Raw genomic sequence first — 21,200 nt, forward strand, 5'->3', positions numbered from 1 at the left:
ACACTGGCAGAAAGGGGGGGTGGGCTTGAGCAGAACACAGGCAGAGAGGGGGGGGGCAGGCTTGAGCAGAACACAGGCAGAGAGGGGGCGGGGCTTGAGCAGACTGCTCTCACAGATAGGTAGAACACAGGCAGAGAGGGGGGCAGGCTTGAGCAGACTGCTCTCACTGTTATAGAGCTTCCTAATAAAGCTGCCGACTGAGAGCTCAGTGGGTGGTTTTTATAGGGGGGATTACAAGCACACAGGGCAGATCAGAATGAAACAGGCAGCAGGGTAAGTGTCTGTTCTCATGTCCCTACTAGTATATAGTATTAATTAAAGCAGGTTGCTTCGTCTCTGGTACACTTTAACTTTCAGGGTCTTGTGACCCTGGATCAGACCTCTCACATATGGGAAGAGTGGAAAGTAGGTTTTGTATCAGCCCGGGCTTGTCTCCTCCCACAACCAGCCACAACATATACAAGTCACACCCCCACCGTGTCACCCTGTGCCTTAGTCAATAGTGGGTAGTGAATTTAGTTAAAGCGGTATTGTCACCATAAAAATCAAATTTCAACAGCAACTGGTCTGAGTAAATTAAGTGATAAAGATGCTAATCCTGCATTCAAAACTTTTTCTGCTGTTATGGTATGGGGTTATCACATACATTAGGAGCACTGGCCCTTTAAATGCCATTACCATTCAGTTGCATGCTGGGGGTTCTTTTAATCTATAATATATGTCTCCTCTTCCATTTATTTCCCTGCCTAGTTGCTTATCTGAAACACCTCTGCTCACTTGTTGTGTTTACAAGCAAGGCTGCGGTGACTGTGCAGTTCCTAGTATACACCTCAGTGGGAGTGTCTGAAGACTCTGGGAGGAGGGCAGATAATGAATACACAATGAGCAAGAGAAGGGAGGGGGGAAAACAAGAGTCAGGGAGGATATGATGTCACCATTTGCTTGGCAAGATGGCCACTGCCTAGAATAGGATTTTCTGCTTTTCCTTTATAAAATTCACATGAATCATTACATGGATAGTACAATACATCTGTTATGTAAGTAGTAGTAGTATTTATCTACTTAAATATGTGTTTTTTATTTCTAGGTTAGCATGGGTGTCACTTGTTCTTTAATAGTAGTTATAGACAGGTGGGCTGCTGCAATAATGAAGAGTTCCTCCTTCAGAAGACATCAGAGTGTGGCTGGAATCCCCTGCCTGGATCCTCAGAGGGGAATTCAGGGGGGTGCATCCGTAAAGTATTTATGCGCATCACTTTTTCCACATTTTGTTATGTTCCATAACCCCATGATGACAACATAAATAAGTTTACTTGAGGTTTTGGCAAATGTATTAAAAATAAAAAAATGAGAAAGCACATGTACTCACATGCAAATATTCACAGCCTTTGCCATGAAGCTCAAAATTGAGCTCAGGTGCATCCTGTTTCCCCTGATCATCCTTGAGATGTTTTTGCTGCTTAATTGGAGTCCACCTGTGGTAAATTCAGTTGATTGGACATGATTTGGAAAGGCACACACCTGTCTATATAAGGTCCCACAGTTGGCAGTTCATGTCAGAGCACAAACCAAGCATGAAATCAAAGGAATTTTCTGTAGACCTCCGAGACAGGATTGTCTATATGCACAAATCTGGGGAACATTGCAGAAAAAAATCTGCCGTTTTGAAGGTCCTAATGAGCATAATGGTCACCATAAACCGCAAGTGGAAGAACTTTAAAACCACCAGGACTCTTCCTAGAGCTGGCCGGCCATCTAAATTGAGTGATCTGGGAAGAAGTTAGTCAGGGAGGTGACCAAGATCCCGATGGTCACGGTGTCAGAGCTCCAGAGGTCCTCTGTGGAGAGAGGAACACCTTCCAGAAGGACAACCATCTCTGCAGCAATCCACCAATCAGACCTGTATGGTAGAGTGGCCAGACAGAAGCCACTCCTTAGTAAAAGGCACATGGAAACCCACCTGGAGGACTCTGACCATGAGATCCTGAAGAGATTACAGAGGCGCCAAAAGGATAAGATCAAATGATAAAAACATTTAAAAATGCTATTGAGGCAGTGGTGGACTTGCCTCATACAAGCAGACCCTGAAACTGTCTATTCAAATAAATACATATGAATTAGCATACTCCAAAAAGGGGGAATGCCCTTTTTTGGAGTATGCTAATAAATTTGTATTTATTTGAATAGACAGTTTCAGTGTCTGCTTGTATGAAGTAAGCCCACCACTGCCTCAATAGCATTTTTAACCTCCCGCCGGCTGTTCCCAGGAGTCCCCCATTCTAATTTTAAGCGATCGGATAGCTGTAATAGCTTCAGCTAGCACTAGTCTAGGTAGTAGTGGTGGCCGGCATCCTCTGATTAATTTTGATCCCCCCCCCCTCCAATCGCCGCTAAATACATTACCCCCCCTGGATCCAGTGATCGGCACTGCCTCCCTACACATCTCTGGTCCTCTCTATGGGGAGGAGCGGGTCTGCGCTGACGTCATGTGCGATTCTCCCCATAGAGAAGAGTGGAGCTGTCTGGGAAGGCTGCGCCGATCGCTGGATCCAGGCTGGGTAATGTCTTTAGCGGAGATCGGGGATCAAAATTAATCAGAGGATGCCGGCCACCACTACTAGTTAGACTAGTGCTAGCTGAAGCTATTACAGCTATCCGATAGCTTAAAATTATAATGGGGGACTGTCGGCTGCAAACCCTCCGGCGTGCGTAATGCCCAGGAGGTTAAATGTTTTTATTATTTGTTCTTATCCTTATGGCGCCTCTGTAATCTCTTCACGAACGTATTATCCACCCTTGGTGGAGGGGGATACCCCTTTATTTCTGCCTACAGAGAGCGACTTCTTATTCCTGAGTGGGGACAGGATAATCTCCTCACCTGCCTTCACAGTGGTTACCTTGGAGGTAACCCTGACTTGTGAGTATATTCATCCTACTCTTTCATATTTCCATAATTTACAGAACATACTACACTATATAGGGCTCTCGGTTTCCCTTTTCTGACCATGAGAAACAAGTCTCTGGTCTAATGAGACAAAGATTGAACTGTTTCACATGAATGCCAGGCATCACGTTTAGAGGAAAGCAGGCGCCACTTAACACAAAGCCAATACCATCCCTATAGTGAAGTATGGTGGTGGCAGCATCATGCTGTGGGGATGTTTTTCAGCGGCAGGAACTAGAAGAATAGTCTAAAGGGAATGGTGACTACACCAATGTACAGAATCTTCTTATATGAAAACTTGATCCAGAGTGCTTTTTAACTCAGACTGGGGTGATGGTTCATCTTTCAGCAGGACAATAACCCTAAGGACACAGCCAAGATATCAAAGGATTGGCTTCAGGAGAACTCTGTGAATGTCCTTGAGTGGCCCAGCCAGAGCCTAGACTTTGATCCAATTGAACATCTCTGGAGGGATCCTAAAAAGGCTTCATATTCAAAAATACTTGAGGCTGTAATTGCTGCCAAAAGGTGCTTCAACGAAGTAATGACCAAAGGCTATAAATACTTACCAGAATGAACATGTAATTTCTTAGGGTTTTTTACTTATAATACATTTTCTAAAAACTCAAGTAAACTTTTTCACGTTGTCATTATGGGCTGTTGTGTGTAGAATTCTGAGGAAAAAATGAATTTGATCAATTTTGGAATAAAGCTGTAACATAACAGGATATGGAAAAAGTGAGGTGCTGTGAATACTTTCCGGGTGCACTGTACAGTGGGTTGCAAAAGTATTCGGCCCCCTTAAAGTTTTCCACATTTTGTCACATTACTGCCACAAACATGCATCAATTTTATCGGAATTCCGTGTGAAAGACCAATACAAAGTGGTGTACATGTGAGAAGTGGATCGAAAATCATACATCATGCCAAACATTTTTTACAAATCAATAACTGCAAAGTGGGGTGTGCGTAATTATTCGGCCCCCTGAGTCAATACTTTGTAGAACTACCTTTTGCTGCAATTACAGCTGCCAGTCTTTTAGGGTATGTCTCTCTACCAGCTTTGCACAACTAGAGACTGAAATCCTTGCCCATTCTTCTTTGCAAAACAGCTCCAGCTCAGTCATATTAGATGGACAGCATTTGTGAACAGCAGTTTTCAGATCTTGCCACAGATTCTCGATTGGATTTAGATCTGGACTTTGACTGGGCCATTCTAACACATTGATATGTTTTGTTTTAAACCATTCCATTGTTGCCCTGGCTTTATGTTTAGGGTCATTGTCCTGCTGGAAGGTGAACCTCCGCCCCAGTCTCAAGTCTTTTGCAGTCTCCAAGAGGTTTTCTTCCAAGTTTGCCCTGTATTTAGCTCCATCCATCTTCCCATCAACTCTGACCAGCTTCCCTGTCCCTGCTGAAGAGAAGCACCTTCAGATCATGATGCTGCCACCACCATATTTGACAGTGGGGATGGTGTGTTCATAATGATGTGCAGTGTTAGTTTTCTGCCACACATAGCGTTTTGCATTTTGGCCAAAAAGTTCCATTTTGGGCTCATCTGACCAGAGCACCTTCTTCCACATGGTTGCTGTGTTCCCCACATGGCTTGTGGCAAACTGCAAACGGGACTTCTTATGCTTTCTGGTAACAATGCCTTTCTTCTTGCCACTCTTCCATAAAGGCCAACTTTATACAGTGCATGACTAATAGTTGTCCTATGGACAGAGTCTCCCACCTGAGCTGTAGATCTCTGCAGCTCGTCCAGAGTCACCATGGGCCTCTTGACTGCATTTCTGATCAGCGCTCTCCTTGTTCGGCCTGTGAGTTTAGGTGGATGGCCTTGTCTTGGTAGGTTTACAGTTGTGCCATACTCCTTCCATTTCTGAATGATCGCTTGAACAGCGCTCCTTGGGATGTTCAAGGCTTTGGAAATCTTTTTGTAGCCTAAGCCTGCTTTTAAATTTCTCAATAACTTGATCCCTGACCTGTCTTGTGTGTTCTTTGGACTTCACGGTGTTGTTTCTCCCAATATTCTCTTAGACAACCTCTGAGGCCCTCACAGAGCAGCTGTATTTGTACTGACATTAGATTACACACAGGTGCACTCTATTTAGTCATTAGCACTCATCAGGCAATGTCTATAGGCAACTGACAGCACTCAGATCAAAGGGGGCCGAATAATTATGCACACACCACTTTGCAGTTATTTATTTGTAAAAAAAATGTTTGGAATCATGTATGATTTTCATTCCACTTCTCATGTGAACACCACTTTGTGTTGGTCTTTCATGTGGAATTCCAATAAAATTGATTCATGTTTGTGGCAGTAATATGACAAAATGTGGAAAACTTCAAGGGGGCTGAATACTTTTGCAACCCACTGTATGTGGACACAGCGTGTATATTATACCTTTAAACATTTTGAGGTGCTGTCTTGAAGGATTGTCAGAGAAATGTGCCCTAACTGTGTATTTTTATCTCCAGTAGAACAAAGGACCTCAAAGACCTTAGGACATCTCATTTTATCTCTGGAGTGTAAAACAGACTATAGTGACATCATAGGAGAAACATCTGTTACTTCTGATCTCCACAGTGAATTCAATCAAGAGGTTCTGTTATCTGATGCCTTTACAAGCCACCCCATTCTCCCTAACGTTGAGGATTTTGCTAGAAACATCCATGACCTCAGTGCTCCATTTTTCTGCCTGGAATGTGGGAAGTGGTTCTTGCTGAAATTGCCCCTTGAAACCTATACGATTGTTACCAACAACTTGCAGTTTTCATGTCCGACTTGTGGTAGATTCCTCACACAGGACAGAGATCTTCCCCAACCAAGGAAGGCTGATGTCAAGGAGACTCTTGTATGTCTTGAGTGTGGGAAGTGTTTCGCCTTCAAGTCAAAGCTGGTCAGACATCGGGTCATCCATAGTGGAGTTCAGCCTTATCAATGTTCAGAGTGTGGGAAACGGTTTAAACAGAGAGCCTACCTCAACGAGCACCAGAAGATGCACTCTGGTGAATTTCTCTTTGCTTGCTCAGAATGTGGGAAACGATTTTCGCGTAAGCTTTTTCTTCTGAACCATGCAAGACATCACACAGGTGAGAAACCATTTACTTTTTCAGAGTGTGGGAAAAGCTTTGGACACATAAAATCTCTTATTGCTCACAGAAAGGTCCACACTGGCCAGATGTCATTCATCTGCTCTGACTGCGGGAAGAGTTTTGATCGGAAGTCCCGTTACTTGACGCACAGAAGTATGCACACAGGCGCTGAGCCCTTCTTGTGTTCATACTGCGGGGAGTGCGTTCAACATCGTTCACAGCTTGCAGAACATTGAAGGTGCCACACAGGAGAAAAACCATATGCTTGCCCTGAGTGTGGGAAATGCTACTTGGAAAGGGCAATGCTTGACCGTCACTGCCAGAGATTTCATGTCAGTAAGCCGCATTCATGCCCAGAGTGTGGTAAATGTTACACGTTGAAATCCAAATTGAATCGCTATTTGAAAACCCATTCAGACTGTAAGCCGTTCTCGTGCTCAGAGTGCGAGAAATCTTTTGCTGATCAGTTTCTACTCAAAAGCCATCAGAGAGTCCACAGTAAACCATATTCCTGCTCAGACTGTGGAAGATGTTTTCCTTTCAAGTCGCATCTCTTCAAATATGAGGTAACCCATGCGAGTGGGAACCTATCTCCAGGCTCCGAGTGAGGAAAACTCATCAGGTTCGGTTCACACTAGGTCTGTGTGCCGGAGGGGACAGGCTGGTCATGGAGAACGGACCCATGCTTCCTTACAGGCCCATTCAGACGTCTGTTTTCACCATGTCTAGTTTGCCCATTCCATTTCCGCAGCAGAAAATCCCAACTGCTTTGGAAAGCGGATACATTCCCATTCATTGGATAGAAAGGCACACATTCACTACCGAATGGCATTGGTTACTGCAAAGACCCCAGAATGGTATAGCATCTCCTCACCAGAGCTGTGGAGTCAGAGTCAAGGAGTCAGAGCAGTTTTTGGGTACCTGGAGTCAGATTTGGAAAAAATGCACCGACTCCAACTGCTAATAAATACAGTATGATGAACTGTAATTAAGAGAGAAAATATGATAAAATTTTCTATTTTTTAGATAACCGTCATAAATAACTTCTATATACGGTAAAAGCAGCGCTTAGTCCACAAATACGAAATAAACCAATCAAAAAAGTTATTTGTGCTGATGCAATAAAGCAGTCACCATATTTTTATAGTCAGACATACAAATCTGATTATGACTGTATACATGCGATGTGTACACAGGAATCATTTATATATAATAACATCTCTGCCGTAAGAATAAATGGGTAGTTGTGTCACTGGTAGGGATGGTCAGTGAGATGCAAATCATTCTGTGTTGATGCAGGTTTATGCAAATTTTGAATGCGTATTTATGCACTCCCTTTGCTCGTGAAATCAATTCAATTAATATGTTGAATTTGGGGTCGGTGACTACAACTGAAGTCACGCAGTAGTACTATACTCTCCCTATGCTCTCCCCGCAGAGCTATCCACTGAGAGTGCTGTGCCCATTGAACACAGAGGTGGTGTTGTCTATCACTTGGTAAACCTGGTTCAGATCAAGCATGAAGAATCCCCTCATTCTGCACATCACTCTTACATGTAGCCACAGTTATATTGCCTAGGACTTGATTGATGTAGGAGACTGTGTACAGCGGTACAGTGCCACCCGGTGGTGGAAGAGGGATGATAGAAGAGGCTCTTCCATCACCGGAGGGCACTGTACCGCTGACGCGGTCTCCCCAATGCCGTTCACATGTAATGTCATGTGATCGGAACCAGGAAGACCTGCCGGGAGTATTGCTCTGCCGTGGTGGAAGAAGAAGCCGATTCTGCCGTCCGAACAGGTATGTATGAGCTCTCCCTGCTGCCACCCCTAACCTGCCGTCATATACCCCACTGAGCCTGCCAGGCTGGAGAAGGCTCACAATCCTGCTCCGCACAATATGGAACTTTACAACTCCGGCATGAGCTGTGTCTTACACCAGAATGGATTCTACTGAAGGAGGAAAAGGAGAACTGTACTGGGCTACAGGATATTTATATTGAACCTTGCTGTTGTAAGACATGCTGGTCTCCTCTTTTCTCGCTCTTTATTGTCGTTTTAAGTGTTTCTCACTTTAAGGTGACTATAAGACCCTTTCACACTGAAGCGTTGCGTTGGTCTGGTTTTGCTGCAGGGCAACGCTACGCCAATGCAAGTCTATGTGGCCTTTCATGCTGACGGTGTGTGTCGCAATGCAATGGAAGTCACGTTTTTGCCGCATCCCTGACCCAAGCACATGCCTACGTTACCGTTGATTCGTGCTGCGGACTGGAAGTCGTGTAAGCCTCGCGACGTGTACATTTAAAAAAAAAATTGTTAGCTTTGCAGCACAAAGCAATACACTTCCGCACAATTCCTTTCTTTGACCACAGGAAGTGAGTGCTAGCCTCACTTCCTGCTTGGCCTGCTGCAAGATGGGGATTACCGCATATTAACACGGTTATCCCTGAAGGCTAGTTTTTGATGGTGTAATGCGGTGTGACCCTGGCACTGCACCACACTAAAATGCCGGTTAGCAGTGTGAAACCGGTATAACCTTTTGTGTTCTGGAAATCTAGCTATATTGTAATAAAACAAAATTTGTTTTTACAATATAGAAGTGTAAACTTACTGCTGCTGTGGACATTAGGAGCCCAGATCTTTACTGGGAACAGTTTAGCACCCCCTCTTCCTGTGTATCCCTAGCAGACTCAGCCCCGAGCAGTCACATGGTCCACCCCATGGGAGGACAGGACTGACTGTGATCCCCACTGCAGCCACGCCTCTCCAGTCACTGACAGCTTATCTATTGGCTGTCAGTCACGAAGGAAGCGCAGAGGTGGCAGTGATCTAATTAGGCCACACCCCTCATGGTGTGCACTATGTTAATACAAGTACCAAGATAGCTGACTGACTATCAGGGAATTAAAGAGGGAGCAAGTACAGCTTGCCCATGCCACCAATGATTCACTGTAACACTAAGTGTAGAGCATAAGCTATTTTACTGTATAATGCCATATTTATTTCCTTTTAAACAATACCAGTTGCCTGGCAGTCCTGCTGATCTGCTGCCTCTAACACTTTTAACCATAGACCCTTAACAAGCATACAGCATAACAGGTGCTTCTGACATTATTGTCAGATCTGACAAGATTAGTTGCATGCTTGTTTCTGGTGTTATACAGACACTACTGGAGCCAAATAGATCTGCAGGGCTGCCAGGCAACTGGTGTTGTTTAAAAGGAAAAAATTGGCAGCCTCCATATCCTTCTCACTTCATTTGTCATTTGAACCCCTTATACAATTGAGTCACCATGATCTCACTGGGTACTCTGTAACACTTGACTGCCCAAGACCTACTCTAGAGAGCCATATTAATCCATCCACTTTGAAATATCTGTATTCATGCTGGATTAGTATGCCCTATAGACACACTGCATACTAGCAGTTCTAGATGTGTCTGTCTGTCTTCTGGAAAATGGGGATTTTCTAATATATGGAATATAAATTTGACTGCTTAAAGTAAACCTGAGGTGAAAAGAATAAAAAACGGATACGTACGTAAGACGAGGGAGGATCCTCTAGAGGCTTCCTATGCCTTCCTCAAGACGACCGCCACTGCCCGGGTAGCCTCTTGTAAATTGTGACCGCCAGGCCCAAATTTACCTCACAGAAGCCTATAGGCACAGATGTCCTGGCACCTTAGACTTCGCCCTCAAACCTACAAACCCCCACTATTCTGCACCGCAAGTGTCATAGTTGTCACTCCTCCCTTACTTCCCTAGCCCTTCATAGGTAGCTACAAGTATTAGGTAGCCAGAAGCACCCTCAATATTAAGTAGCTAGAGGTGACCCCAAGTTTTAGGTAGCTAGCGGAACCTCAGTATTAACCACTTCAGGACCACAGTGTTAAACCCCCCTAATGACCAGGCCTTTTTTTTTGTAAAATGGACCACTGCAGCTTTAAGGCCAAGCTGCAGGACCGCACAACACAGCACACAAGTGATTCCCACCCCCTTTCTCCCCACCAACAGAGCTCTCTGTTGGTGGGGTCAGCTTGCCCCCCGAATGTTTTTTATTTGTTTTATGTTTGTTTTTTATTAAAATGTCGTGTTTTTTTTTTTTTGTATTACCATATTTCCCCCTCCCTCCCCCCGCCAGCCAATTCCCATGATCAGCTGTCATAGGCTTCAGCCTATGACAGCCGATCACCTAGGTGCCTCTGGAGGGGACAGCCGTGTCACACGGCTGTCCCCAGTACAGCGCTGCTGCAGATCGCAGCGCTGTACGGCTAATTAGACGGCGGTTTCGCCCTCTAACAGTCTCCTGAGCGGCGATCACCGCTCGGAGACTGAAGGCGGAGCTCCGCTCCGCCCACCAAGCAGGAGATGCATGCGCAGCCTGTGCATGATCGCCTGCTAAACATAGCCCTAGGACTTTACACTGATCTGCGTTAGGCGGTCCTGGGGCTGCCGCCGCGGCCATGCCCATCGGCGTGACGCGGTAGGCTAGCAGTTAAGTAGCTAGAGGTGCCCCTGACTGAAGGGAGATCTTGTCAGTGGAATGCTGAGAGCTGGGTGAGTAACTTCTCATTTACACTCTCATCAGGACTCTGCATAGTGAAGGAGGGAGGGAGGCGCTTTTTCAACATCAGGCGCCTTTAGGCACGTGCCTACATTGCCTTATGGTAAATCCAGCGCCTCTTCATGAACACTCACAGCCGTGCTGCACTGGTGTGAGTACAGACACGCCTGCACAGCAGCACGGTACCGGCGCAGCCGGATCCATGCAGCCGCGGTATGTTCCGGGGGTCTGCGTGTGGCAACAGTGGGGGCCAGGAGGATGTGGGAAGCCTTTGCAGGAGGTTTAGGTAAGTGTCTGTATTTTTGTTTGGGTATACTTTAACCCCTTTGGGACTAAGGACATTACATTTATGTCCTCTGTGTGGCTGATAGGACGTAACTAACGTCCCTGAAGTCTCGTCGTGATCGCACATGCTCGAGAAGGAGGATTCAGCTGTCATGACAGCTGACATCTCCCCTCACTGATCAGGAGTCATGGCGATTGGCTCCTGATCACGTGATAACCGTGATCGCTGGCCGATCGTAGTGATCACTGAAGCGCAGCTGAAGAGGAAGAAGAGGATCCACTCACCTCTCCTGACGGTCCTCCAGTGATCGTCACTTCCTGTCCTCTCTCCCCACCATCCAGCTTCGCACTGCCTCTAATGTTGGGTCCCGGCTTGATGACGTCATCAACTTAGCGGCAGTGCGAGGCTGGATGACGGGGAGAGAGGAGGCGAGGAGAGCTGCTCATAATGGGAGGTGAGTAATGAAGGCTAGGAACTCTTGGGACACCCATGCCTGACTATCTGTACTGGGAATACCTATGCCTGGCTATCTATACTGGGGACACCTAAACAAGGCAAACTGCTCTGGTCCCAAAGGGGGGGGGGTTAAATGCCGGTCCCCAAGTGGTTAAAACATAAGGTATTGCAAATACCTTCTGCTGTAAGATGGAAAATTCATATTCCACATAGTAAAAAAACCCAAACCTTTTCTCCCCTCCAAAGTAAATGACCACCAAATGATACCTCTACATACCTTCATAAGGTGGGGTATCCTAAACCCAGATCCTTTCCCAAACAGAGCACAGACCTTTTGGAGTCTTAAGGGATACATTTCTAGTGGTTGGCACTCTCACCTTGCAGCGCTGGATCTCCGGGTTCTATCCCAGCCAGAGCACTATCTGCATGAAGTTTGTATGTTCAACCCAGACACCCCGATTTAGTCCCACATCCCTAAAACATACAAATAAGTTAATTGGCTTACCCATAAATTGGCCTTAGACTACGATACATACACTACATGATATAGACATGACTCCGGTAGGGATTAGATTGTGAGCCCCTCTGAGGGACAGTCATTGACAAGACAATATACTCTGTACAGTGCTGCAGAAGATGTCAGATATAAATACTAAATAATAATAATACTAGAGGCCTGAATATCTTGCTTGGAAGAACTTGTGAGCTTTTAGCTGCAGATAGAAGCAGATTAATACCCAGTTTAATAACTCCATTTATAAGTTCGATAATCATTAGACGGGGACGGGAATAGATCTGGCAAGTGAAACCATAGCTTTCATGTCAAGAATCATCACTCTAAAGTTTATAGAAGCTCAGACTAGTCTTAAAGTTTCCTGGGGAGCTAAATATCCCAGCTAAACCCTGCTGGATATGTACTGACTCATAATTTCATGCTGATGAGCAATCCACTCCTTTTCATTTATAACGGGTTTCCATATATATAATGCTTAGCAAGAAGCAAGAATAACAGCATTATGGGGTGTGTTGGCCGAGCATTGTAAACCATGTGCATGACCAGCACAATATACACCTGTCTGAGGATGGTTGGGAAAAACCATCACCACTCTGTAGGACTAGGTTGGTTCATGTCGCACCATTCCAGGGAGATCTCTCATTGTTATCTCACTGCTTAGGGTAACGGGGCTTTCCACAGAGTGATGGGTGACTCTGGACAACAAACTAGGTTTAAAACCAAGCAATATGGACTGTGATGGGACCAGGGTTTCCTTTTTATGTTGTTCTTTTTCTGCAAATATTTTAAATGGAACTCCAGTGAAAATATTGTAATGAAAAAAAAGTGCTTAATTTTTACAATAATTATGTATAAATGATATAGTCTATGATTGCCCATTGTAAAATCTTTCCTGTCCCTGATTTACATTCTGACATTCATCGCATGGCGACATTTTTACTGCTGGCAGGAGATTCAGTGGAAGGAGATGCTTGCTTTTTTGGCAGTTGGAAACAGCTGGAAACAGCTGTTATTTCCCACAATGCAACAAGGCTCCCACAGTGTGATGTCAGAACCATGGTCCTCACATCACACTGTGGGAGGGTCTCATCACAATATCTACAACACAGAGATAACTGATGATCTATTTGAGAAAAGGTAAGGATTTCTCATGGGAAAGGGGGTATAAGCTCCTGATTGAGATGACATTCAATCCTTGGTTAGGCCCAGTGCACACTGGGGGCGGATCCGCCGGCCGCATCCGCCTGAAAATCCGCATGGCTAATGTATCTCTATGGGCTTGTGCACACAGGCGGTCTGAGGTTTTTAGCAAGCCGCAAACGTGCCTCTTGAGATACATTAGCCATGCGGATGCGGCCGGTCAACACCCGGCGGAATGCATCAAGATCCGCCCGGTGTGCACTGGGACTAAACTCTGTCATCCGCACCCAAAACCGCTAGCGTTTTGTGGATCTGCTAGCGGTTTTGGTGTGCACTAGGCCTTACAGTTCCTCTTTAATAACCACTTACAGCACCCTGAAAAACAAAAAAGTTAGATACCCACCTATGTAGAGGGAAAGCTCTGGATCCAGAGCCTCCCGGGTCCTCCCTCTGTAGACTTGGTCCACCGCTGTAACAGCCCACCCACCCTTGTGAAAGACCACACCTTTGGGACTCCCCAAAAGGCTTGTCCCTCTGCTCATTACAAATGACAAGGAAGTCAACAAAAATTCTTAGATAAAACTGGGTCAAATTGTCAGTAATAAAGCAAATCTGAAATGAAAATAAACTTATGAGATAATAAATTGTATGTGTAGTACAGCTAAGAAATAGAACATTAGTAGCAGAGAAAAGAGTCTAATTTTCTTTTCCAGTACAGGAAGCGTTAAAACACTCGAGTTGGTATCTATGCAAAAGAGCTTCTCAGTCCTGTTTTCTAAAAAAACTTAAGAAGTTAAGAAACAGCGAGAGACAGCTTGAGATAAGGTTTTACTGTAGGAAAGCTCAAAGGGTCATTAGTTCTTCAGTTTAAAACACAGAGTGTGGCTTCTAAACTGCAAATATGACAGAATAAAGCAATGTTATAAATAAAGCTATATTACTGAACATAAAAATATAAGACTTTTCTTTGAAACTAAAGCTCAATTAATTATCCGTACAACACATACAATTGATTATCTCATAAGTTTATTTTTGCTTCAGTGTCACTTTAAGTGTCTTTGATTTTTACAGATGGATCTGCTAACAGAGCCCCATCAGACAGGTGTACAGGTCCTCTTTATCCCCAGGATTCTACACTGAAGCATAGACAAACACAAAAGCCTTTTGAGGTAAGTGGAACTTACTATTTTAAAATACAGTTTAAATAAAGTGTGTCACTTATTTACAGTTATTTTGTTAAATGAAATGTGTAATTCGTGTTGTGTTTGCTTATCAGGGTGAAAATTGTATTCAGATTAAAGCTGAATTTATTGATGGTGAAGGAGAGACGAGTGTGGAGGGTAATTTGCCATCCAAGATGGAGGAGATTACTCCAGAGTTCCCCACAGGTGAGGGGAATAGGCCTTCAGCATGTTTTTTTCTGTCTGAAATAAACAAAACTTATAGCAGGGGGAGCCCCTCATAGTGGTTATAGCAGGCAGACCTGAGAAATCAAATGCAGAGATTTCACTACTGGAATCAGTAATTGGAGAAGGAAGATTGTCTTAAGGGGATACTTAAGTCTGTGGAAAAAAATGAGTTTTACTCACGTGGGGCTTCCAGCAGCCCCCTGCAGCTGTACTGTGCCCACGCAGACTCCATCAGATGCTCCTGGCCCAGCCGGCAGCCACTTCCGGTTTCGGCAACAGGAGCCGACAGGCAGAGAACGCGAGTGATTCTTCACGTTCCCAGCAACAATAGCACCCTCTATGCTGCTATATGATATATACTCTATGCTATAGTAGCATAGAGGGCGCTATTGTGGATCCTGTCGCCGAAACCGGAAGTGGCTGCCGGCGGGGCCAGGAGCATCTGATGGAGTCTGCGTGGGCAAAGTACAGCTGCAGGGGGCTTCTGGAAGCCCCAGGTGAGTAAAACTAATTTTTTCCACAGACTTAAGTGTCCTTTTAAGTCCAATGCCACAGATTATTATTTCCCCTCCCATCTAGAGATGTACCCCCAAACTCTACTTCATCAAATCTCCCTTAATACCCATCTATAGGAGTCATTAACTTTAAGGGTCATGTGACCCTGCATCAGACCTCTCACATATGGAACAGTGGAAAGTAGGTTTTGTATCAGTTGGGCCTTGTCTCCTCCTACAACATATCTTGCCACACCCCCATGTGTCACTCTGCCATAGTCATGGTTTCTCCTTTTAGTCATAACGGTGAGTATTGGATTTCACTCGCTGCCCCCCATTCAGTCCAAGAAGGCATGTTATAGAGGTGGGTCGTTGCAATAAGACAAGGAGGCAAGGAGAGGCTTGGACACTGTACAGAGGTATGTGGATCCAGCATGTATATACTCCCTTTAAATGTTTTGAGGTGCTGTTCTGTAGTATTGTCCGTGAAATGTGTCCTAACTGTGTATTTTTATTTCCAGTAGAAAAGAGGACCTCAAAGACCTCAAAAGGACATCTCATTTTATCTCTGGAGTGTAAAACAGACTATAGTGACATCATAGGAGAAACATCTGTTACTTCTGATCTCCACAGTGAATTCAATCAAGAGGTTCTGTTATCTAATGCCTTTACAAGCCACCCCATTCTTTCTAATGTTGAGGGGTCTAATAGAGACATCCATGACCTCACTGCTCCATTTTTCTGCCTGGGATGTGGGAAGTGGTTCTTACTGAAATTAGCCCATGAAATGTATAAGATTGTTACACACAACTTGCAGTTTTCATGTCCGACTTGTGGTAGATTTCTCATACAGAATAGAGATCTTCCCCAACCAAGGAAGGCCGACGTCAAGGAGACTCTTGTGTGTCTGGAGTGTGGGAAATGTTTTGCTTTCAAGTCAAAGCTGGTCAGACATCGGGTCATCCATAGTGGAGTTCAGCCTTATCAATGTTCAGAGTGTGGGAAATGGTTTAAACAGAGAGCCTACCTCAACGAGCACCAGAAGATGCACTCCGGTGAATTTCTCTTTGCTTGCTCAGAATGTGGGAAACGTTTTTCACGTAAGCTTTTTCTTCTTAACCATGCAAGACGTCACACAGGTGAGAAACCATTTTCTTGTTCAGAGTGTGGGAAAAGGTTTGGGCACATGAAATCTCTTATTGCTCACAGAAAGGTCCACACTGGCCAGATGTCATTCTTCTGCTCTGAAGAGTTTTGATCGGAAGTCCCGTTTCTTGACGCGCAGGAGTATGCACACATGTGCTGAGCCCTTCTTGTGTTCGTACTGCGGGGAGTGCGTTCAACATCGCTCACAGCTTGCAGAACATCGAAGGTGTCACACAGTAGAAAAACCACATACTTGTTCTGAGTGTGGGAAATGCTACTCAGAAAGGCGAATGCTTGACCGTCACTGCCAGAGATTTCATGGCGGTAAGCCGCATTCATACCCAGAGTGTGGTAATTGTTACAATTTGAATTCCGTACCGAAATCGTCATTTGAAAACCCATTCAGAAAGTAAGCCGTTCTTGTGTTCAGAGTGCGAGAAATATTTCGATGAGGAGTTTCTACTCAAAAGCCACCAGAGAGTGTACAGTAAACCACATTCCTGCTCAGACTGTGGAAGATGTTTTCCTTTCAAGGCGCTTCTCTCCAAACATGAGCTAACTCAAGCGAGTGGGAACCTATCTTCAGGCTCAGAGTGAGGAAAACTCATCAGGCTTGATTCACACTAGGGGCCATATGCAATTCACTTTTCACCTAGAGTTTTCTCCTAGGTGATATTTTTAAACATGTTAATAAAATGCCTTTTAAGCCACCAGAAAGCAAGAAAATACTCAAAACAATTTTGATATCACTTTTTCACCTACTTTTGGGCACTTTTTTAGTTAAAAAGTGCTGGAAAGTTATTTTAAATCAAACATGAAAAATTATCTCTTTGGAGAAAACTCAGGTGAAAAAGTCAATTGCATATGGCCCTAGGTCTCTTTGCTTGAGGGGATGGAAGGTCATGGAGAATGGACCCATGCTTCCCTACAGGCCCATTCATATGTCTGTTCTCACCTTATCTAGTTTGCTCATTCCGTTTCCGCAGCAGAAAACCTCAACTGGTTTGATTTCTTTTGAAAGCGGATGTCTTCCTATTCATCGGATAGAACGGCACACATTGACTACCGAATGGCCTTGGCCACTGCAAGGAACCCCCGGAATGGTATAGCACCTCCATGCAATATGGATAGGTTACAACTCTGGAAAGTGTGAACCGAGCCTAACACCAGAATGTATTCTACTGAAGGACGCCAAAGGGAACTCTACTGGGCTAGAGGATATTTATAATGAACCTTGCTTTTGTAAAACATGCTTGACATTTTTTGCTGTCACCTTTTTTTGTTGTTGTTGATGATGTTTTTAAGTGTTTCTGTCCTATAACATTTTTGCTCGATTCAAGCTGTTCAGTGCGTCCTCCCTGATGACAATCTGACACTCTGATCTGCTTACCTAATGGGCGAGGAAGTAGAGAATTTAAAGAGAACCCGAGGTGGGTTTGAAGAATATTATCTGCATACAGAGGCTGGATCTGCCTATACAGCCCAGCCTCTGTTGCTATCCCAAACCCCTCTAAGGTCCCCCTGCACTCTGCAATCCCTCATAAATCACAGCCACGCTGCTGACAAACAGCTTGTCAGAGCTGGCTGTGTTTATCTCTATAGTGTCAGTCTGTTGCTCTCCCCGCCTCCTGCAGAACTCCAGTCCCCGCCTGCATCCCTTCCCTCCCTGCTGATTGGAGGGAAGGGACGGGGGCAGGGACCGGAGCTATGCAGGAGGCGGGGGAGCAGCTGAGACTGACACTTCAGATGTAAACACAGCCTCACAGCACGGCTGTGATTTATGAGGGATTGCAGAGTGCAGGGGGACCTTAGTGGGGTTTGGGATAGCAACAGAGGCTGGGCTGTATAGGCAGATCCAGCCTCTGTATGCAGATAACATTCTTTAAACACCTCGGGTTCTCTTTAACAAGCACCTTTTTATCTGGTTTACTTGGTGCTTTTCTGTCCCTGCCAGTTTACTTTTAGGATCCTTTTAAGGTTAAGGTCCCGTCTGGGAGGATAAGTAGGAAATGTTGTTTAAGATTTATCTTCAGTATTTTGGGTAGAAATTATTTTCTTGAATGTTTGTTAGCTGTTTTCTCCACTGTGAGCAGCTCTGGCGCTTGCAGTCACACTAGCGATTTGTGCATCGTTCTGTCAAGCATTTTCAGGCACGATTTGTAGGGTGATTGAAAGCCTTCCAGTGTTCCCGAGGTCCATGTCTGCTGGCTTCCGGCGTTTAGCCCCGCCCACTTGCACATCTCTAGAGATGCATCGGTGGGAACGGACCTTGGGAGACCTGGGAAGTAGTTAAAACTTGAAAACACAGGAAATTACCCACAAAGTCCCTGCAAAATTGCTTTGGAAAAGAGATTGAAAAGCGATTTTGCAGCGCTCCTATACCTTAGATCAAAGCACATTTTCTGCAGAAATACGGCAGGACCCCCAATTGGGAGTTGGCCAAATCGCAATCACTCCTGTGGGTTCCTCTGCATATCCTTTCATTGGCACAGTGCTTTCTGGAATTGTCAGCGATCCCAAAGAGCAGCTTAAAATCCCTCTAGTGGGCCTCAGGCCTGATATTGATTTGAGTAAAAGGCCAGGTTGTCTGAGGAGAGTTATTTATTCAGTTTTTTTGTTCTTTAGTTCTGTAGTTCTTCAGGATAATAAAGCCTTGTATACATCAAATTCTTTATTCCATAAAGCCACTCTGTCACTCTGTCTGTAGGACTAGAACAGGTAATGTCACACCATACCAGGAAGGTCTCTCAATGTCATCTCATTGCCTAGAGGCTTTCCTCAGAGTGCTGGGTGACTCAGGACAACAAACTAGACTTAAAACTGGGAAATTTGGAATGTTCTGAATCCAGTCAATTCTATTTTCGTCATCTTCTCTCCCCCCCCCCCCCATTTTATTTTATGCTGTTGCTTATATATATGAATAGTTAGATTCCTAACTAAGGAGAGGAAAGGCTCCTGGTCTGATAGGGGATGATTCATCAACTTGAAAAAACAATTAGCAGCCTCTATGCACGGTATGCTCGCTCCTTGGAGCATAGCGTGCCTTACTAAGTTACACGTGTTGTTTCCTTAGCAATGCGCGCTCCTTTACATAGCGGCCGCTGCTATGAAGTATCACGGTCGCGATACTTTGCAGCAGCAGCTGCTATTTAAAGCAGCGTGCGTTGCTAAGAAAGCAAGGTGCATAACTAAGTAAGGCACGCTACACTGCAAGGAGTGAATGTAGCTTGCAAGGAGCAGCGCTTGTTAATCACATTGATTAATCAACCCCATAGAGCCTTCCTGGGTTTCTCTCTGTGCCCTCTGTCCACTGTTGACCCGCCGTGAAAGTCCTCCTTTGATAGTCCTCAGAAAGCTTTGTAAGCACTCATGCCGCCAAGTGCTTCTGAAGAGGGGCGCATCCATACTGTGCATGCGCGAGCCCAGACTTGTGTGTGTGCAGTACGGACTTGCTCATCTTTGGAAGTTCTTGGGGATGAAAGTACTTGAATACCTGACAGCGTACTTGACCAGTTGGTTGAATAACTTTCATGGGTGGGCAGCAGTGGACTGAGGGCATGGAGAGAGGACTGGGAGGGCTCTATGGGATCCAGAATCCCTCTTCAGTTCTGTGATGCCTTTGTTCGAGGCTATATTTGGTCGCATTTTAATTTACCCAATGTTAGTATTGTTTTTTTTTCTTCATATAACAATACAAGGAAAAATTGCGCCTGCAACATCTATGCAAGTATACATAGGTGGGATCGCATATAAAAATATTCCAGAAATGAAGAAAAACGATGTGTTTGTTGCACTCTCTCTACACAGGCAGATCCTAAATTAATAATGTAGCGTAACGCTGTAGCATATAAGTTATCCACCACAACAATGAATCACCAAGTGATGTGTGAAAAAAACACTACACAGTGAGGCCAAGTATCCACCTCCAACAATGCAGAGGCTCACTGAATAGTAAGCGGTAAGAGTGAAAAATGGCACTGGAAATTTGTACGCATCATGCGGCGGCTCGCCGTAGGGTGAGACATTTTTCAGTTTCACCCTGCGCCCAAATTTTCCGGCAACATTGTAGCCACCTCAGATACCAGGTGGATTTATTGTTTATGGGTTGAAAGGCAATAACTTTCTGCATCACGTTATCTCCAATAAAAACGTAACAGCTTTTTAATCCAACTCAAAGTAGAAATAAAACAGATTATAACGTAATATGTAAAACAAGAGCGATTTTCACACTGCTAAAATTTGCATTTACACTTCCATAAAGTTTGTGCGCTTGTAAAGGTATCTTTACACTGTCCCCCCGGGCATTACTAGGGAAGAGGCCGCGGCGTCCCACTGCAGATCACCCGTTAACCAACGAACCAGCGTGTGCTCTAAGCTCCTATACACCGGTGTACTTCCTTGTAAATTACGTGTTTATTTTTACTTTGAGTTGAATTAAAAGCTGTTAAGTTTTTATTGTAGATACGGTGTCGCTGAAAGTTATTGCCTCTGAGGACACCTCAACCCATAAATGATGGATCCATCTGGTATCTGAGGTGGCTTCATTTGGGTGAGCCTCTGTTATGTTGGAGGTGGATACTTGGTCTCACTGTGTAGTGGTTTTTTCATGGCTCTCTCAGACATCACTGGGTGACTCATTGCTGCATTGGATAATTTATATGCTACAGTATTATGCTATGTTAGATGTATCATTTTAGGATGTGCTTGTGTGGAGAATGCAACAAACACATATTTTTCTTTAATCATTGTTTATTTCACAGCATACTGTGCTTTCATATAATTATATTGAAGCTGTAATTTTCAAGAGAAAGAATGCAAAAAGTTTAATTTTTTTTAATATTTTCTGTTTTCTTTAACAAATCAAATGTGAAAATGTCTTGAATTTCAGCATAAATGCCTTCAGAAATGGATTTTCCTCAACGTTTTCTATGCAGAGAGGATAAATATTTGCAGATATAGTGCAGGGACCGGGCAAAGTGGCACCATTAGGCTTTCCAGAGAGCACATTAGAATGCTTCTCCTTTGCGCTGTACAGCACTTTTCTGAAACTCTGAGGTATTATACTCTGCTAAAAGATACCCTTCAGTATACAAGACCCTGCGAGGTATCTATCCATGAAGGCACTGACTGTGTTCTCTGCATGGAT

At 44.5% G+C, this 21,200-nt stretch overlaps 1 protein-coding gene across 7 annotated transcripts in view; it reads left to right on the forward strand.

Annotated features, from left to right (window-relative positions):
• Positions 1-17,488, forward strand: part of LOC137534589 (oocyte zinc finger protein XlCOF7.1-like) — a 33,949-nt gene extending 16,461 nt beyond the window's left edge. For 4 of the 7 annotated variants that reach the window (XM_068256159.1, XM_068256164.1, XM_068256163.1 and 1 more), the window contains 4 exons: positions 5,429-6,043; positions 14,077-14,174; positions 14,282-14,393; positions 15,430-17,488. In XM_068256159.1, the coding sequence (XP_068112260.1) occupies positions 5,429-6,043; positions 14,077-14,174; positions 14,282-14,393; positions 15,430-16,166 (1,562 nt within the window). In that variant the 3' untranslated portion in view covers positions 16,167-17,488. The remainder of the gene's footprint in view (positions 1-5,428; positions 6,044-14,076; positions 14,175-14,281; positions 14,394-15,429) is intronic. The other 3 variants (XM_068256160.1, XM_068256161.1, XM_068256165.1) reach the window with 3 other exon arrangements.
• Positions 17,489-21,200: the final 3,712 nt, after the last annotated feature.

Source organism: Hyperolius riggenbachi, chromosome 10 (assembly GCF_040937935.1).
Source record: "Hyperolius riggenbachi isolate aHypRig1 chromosome 10, aHypRig1.pri, whole genome shotgun sequence".
NCBI lineage: Eukaryota > Metazoa > Chordata > Amphibia > Anura > Hyperoliidae > Hyperolius > Hyperolius riggenbachi.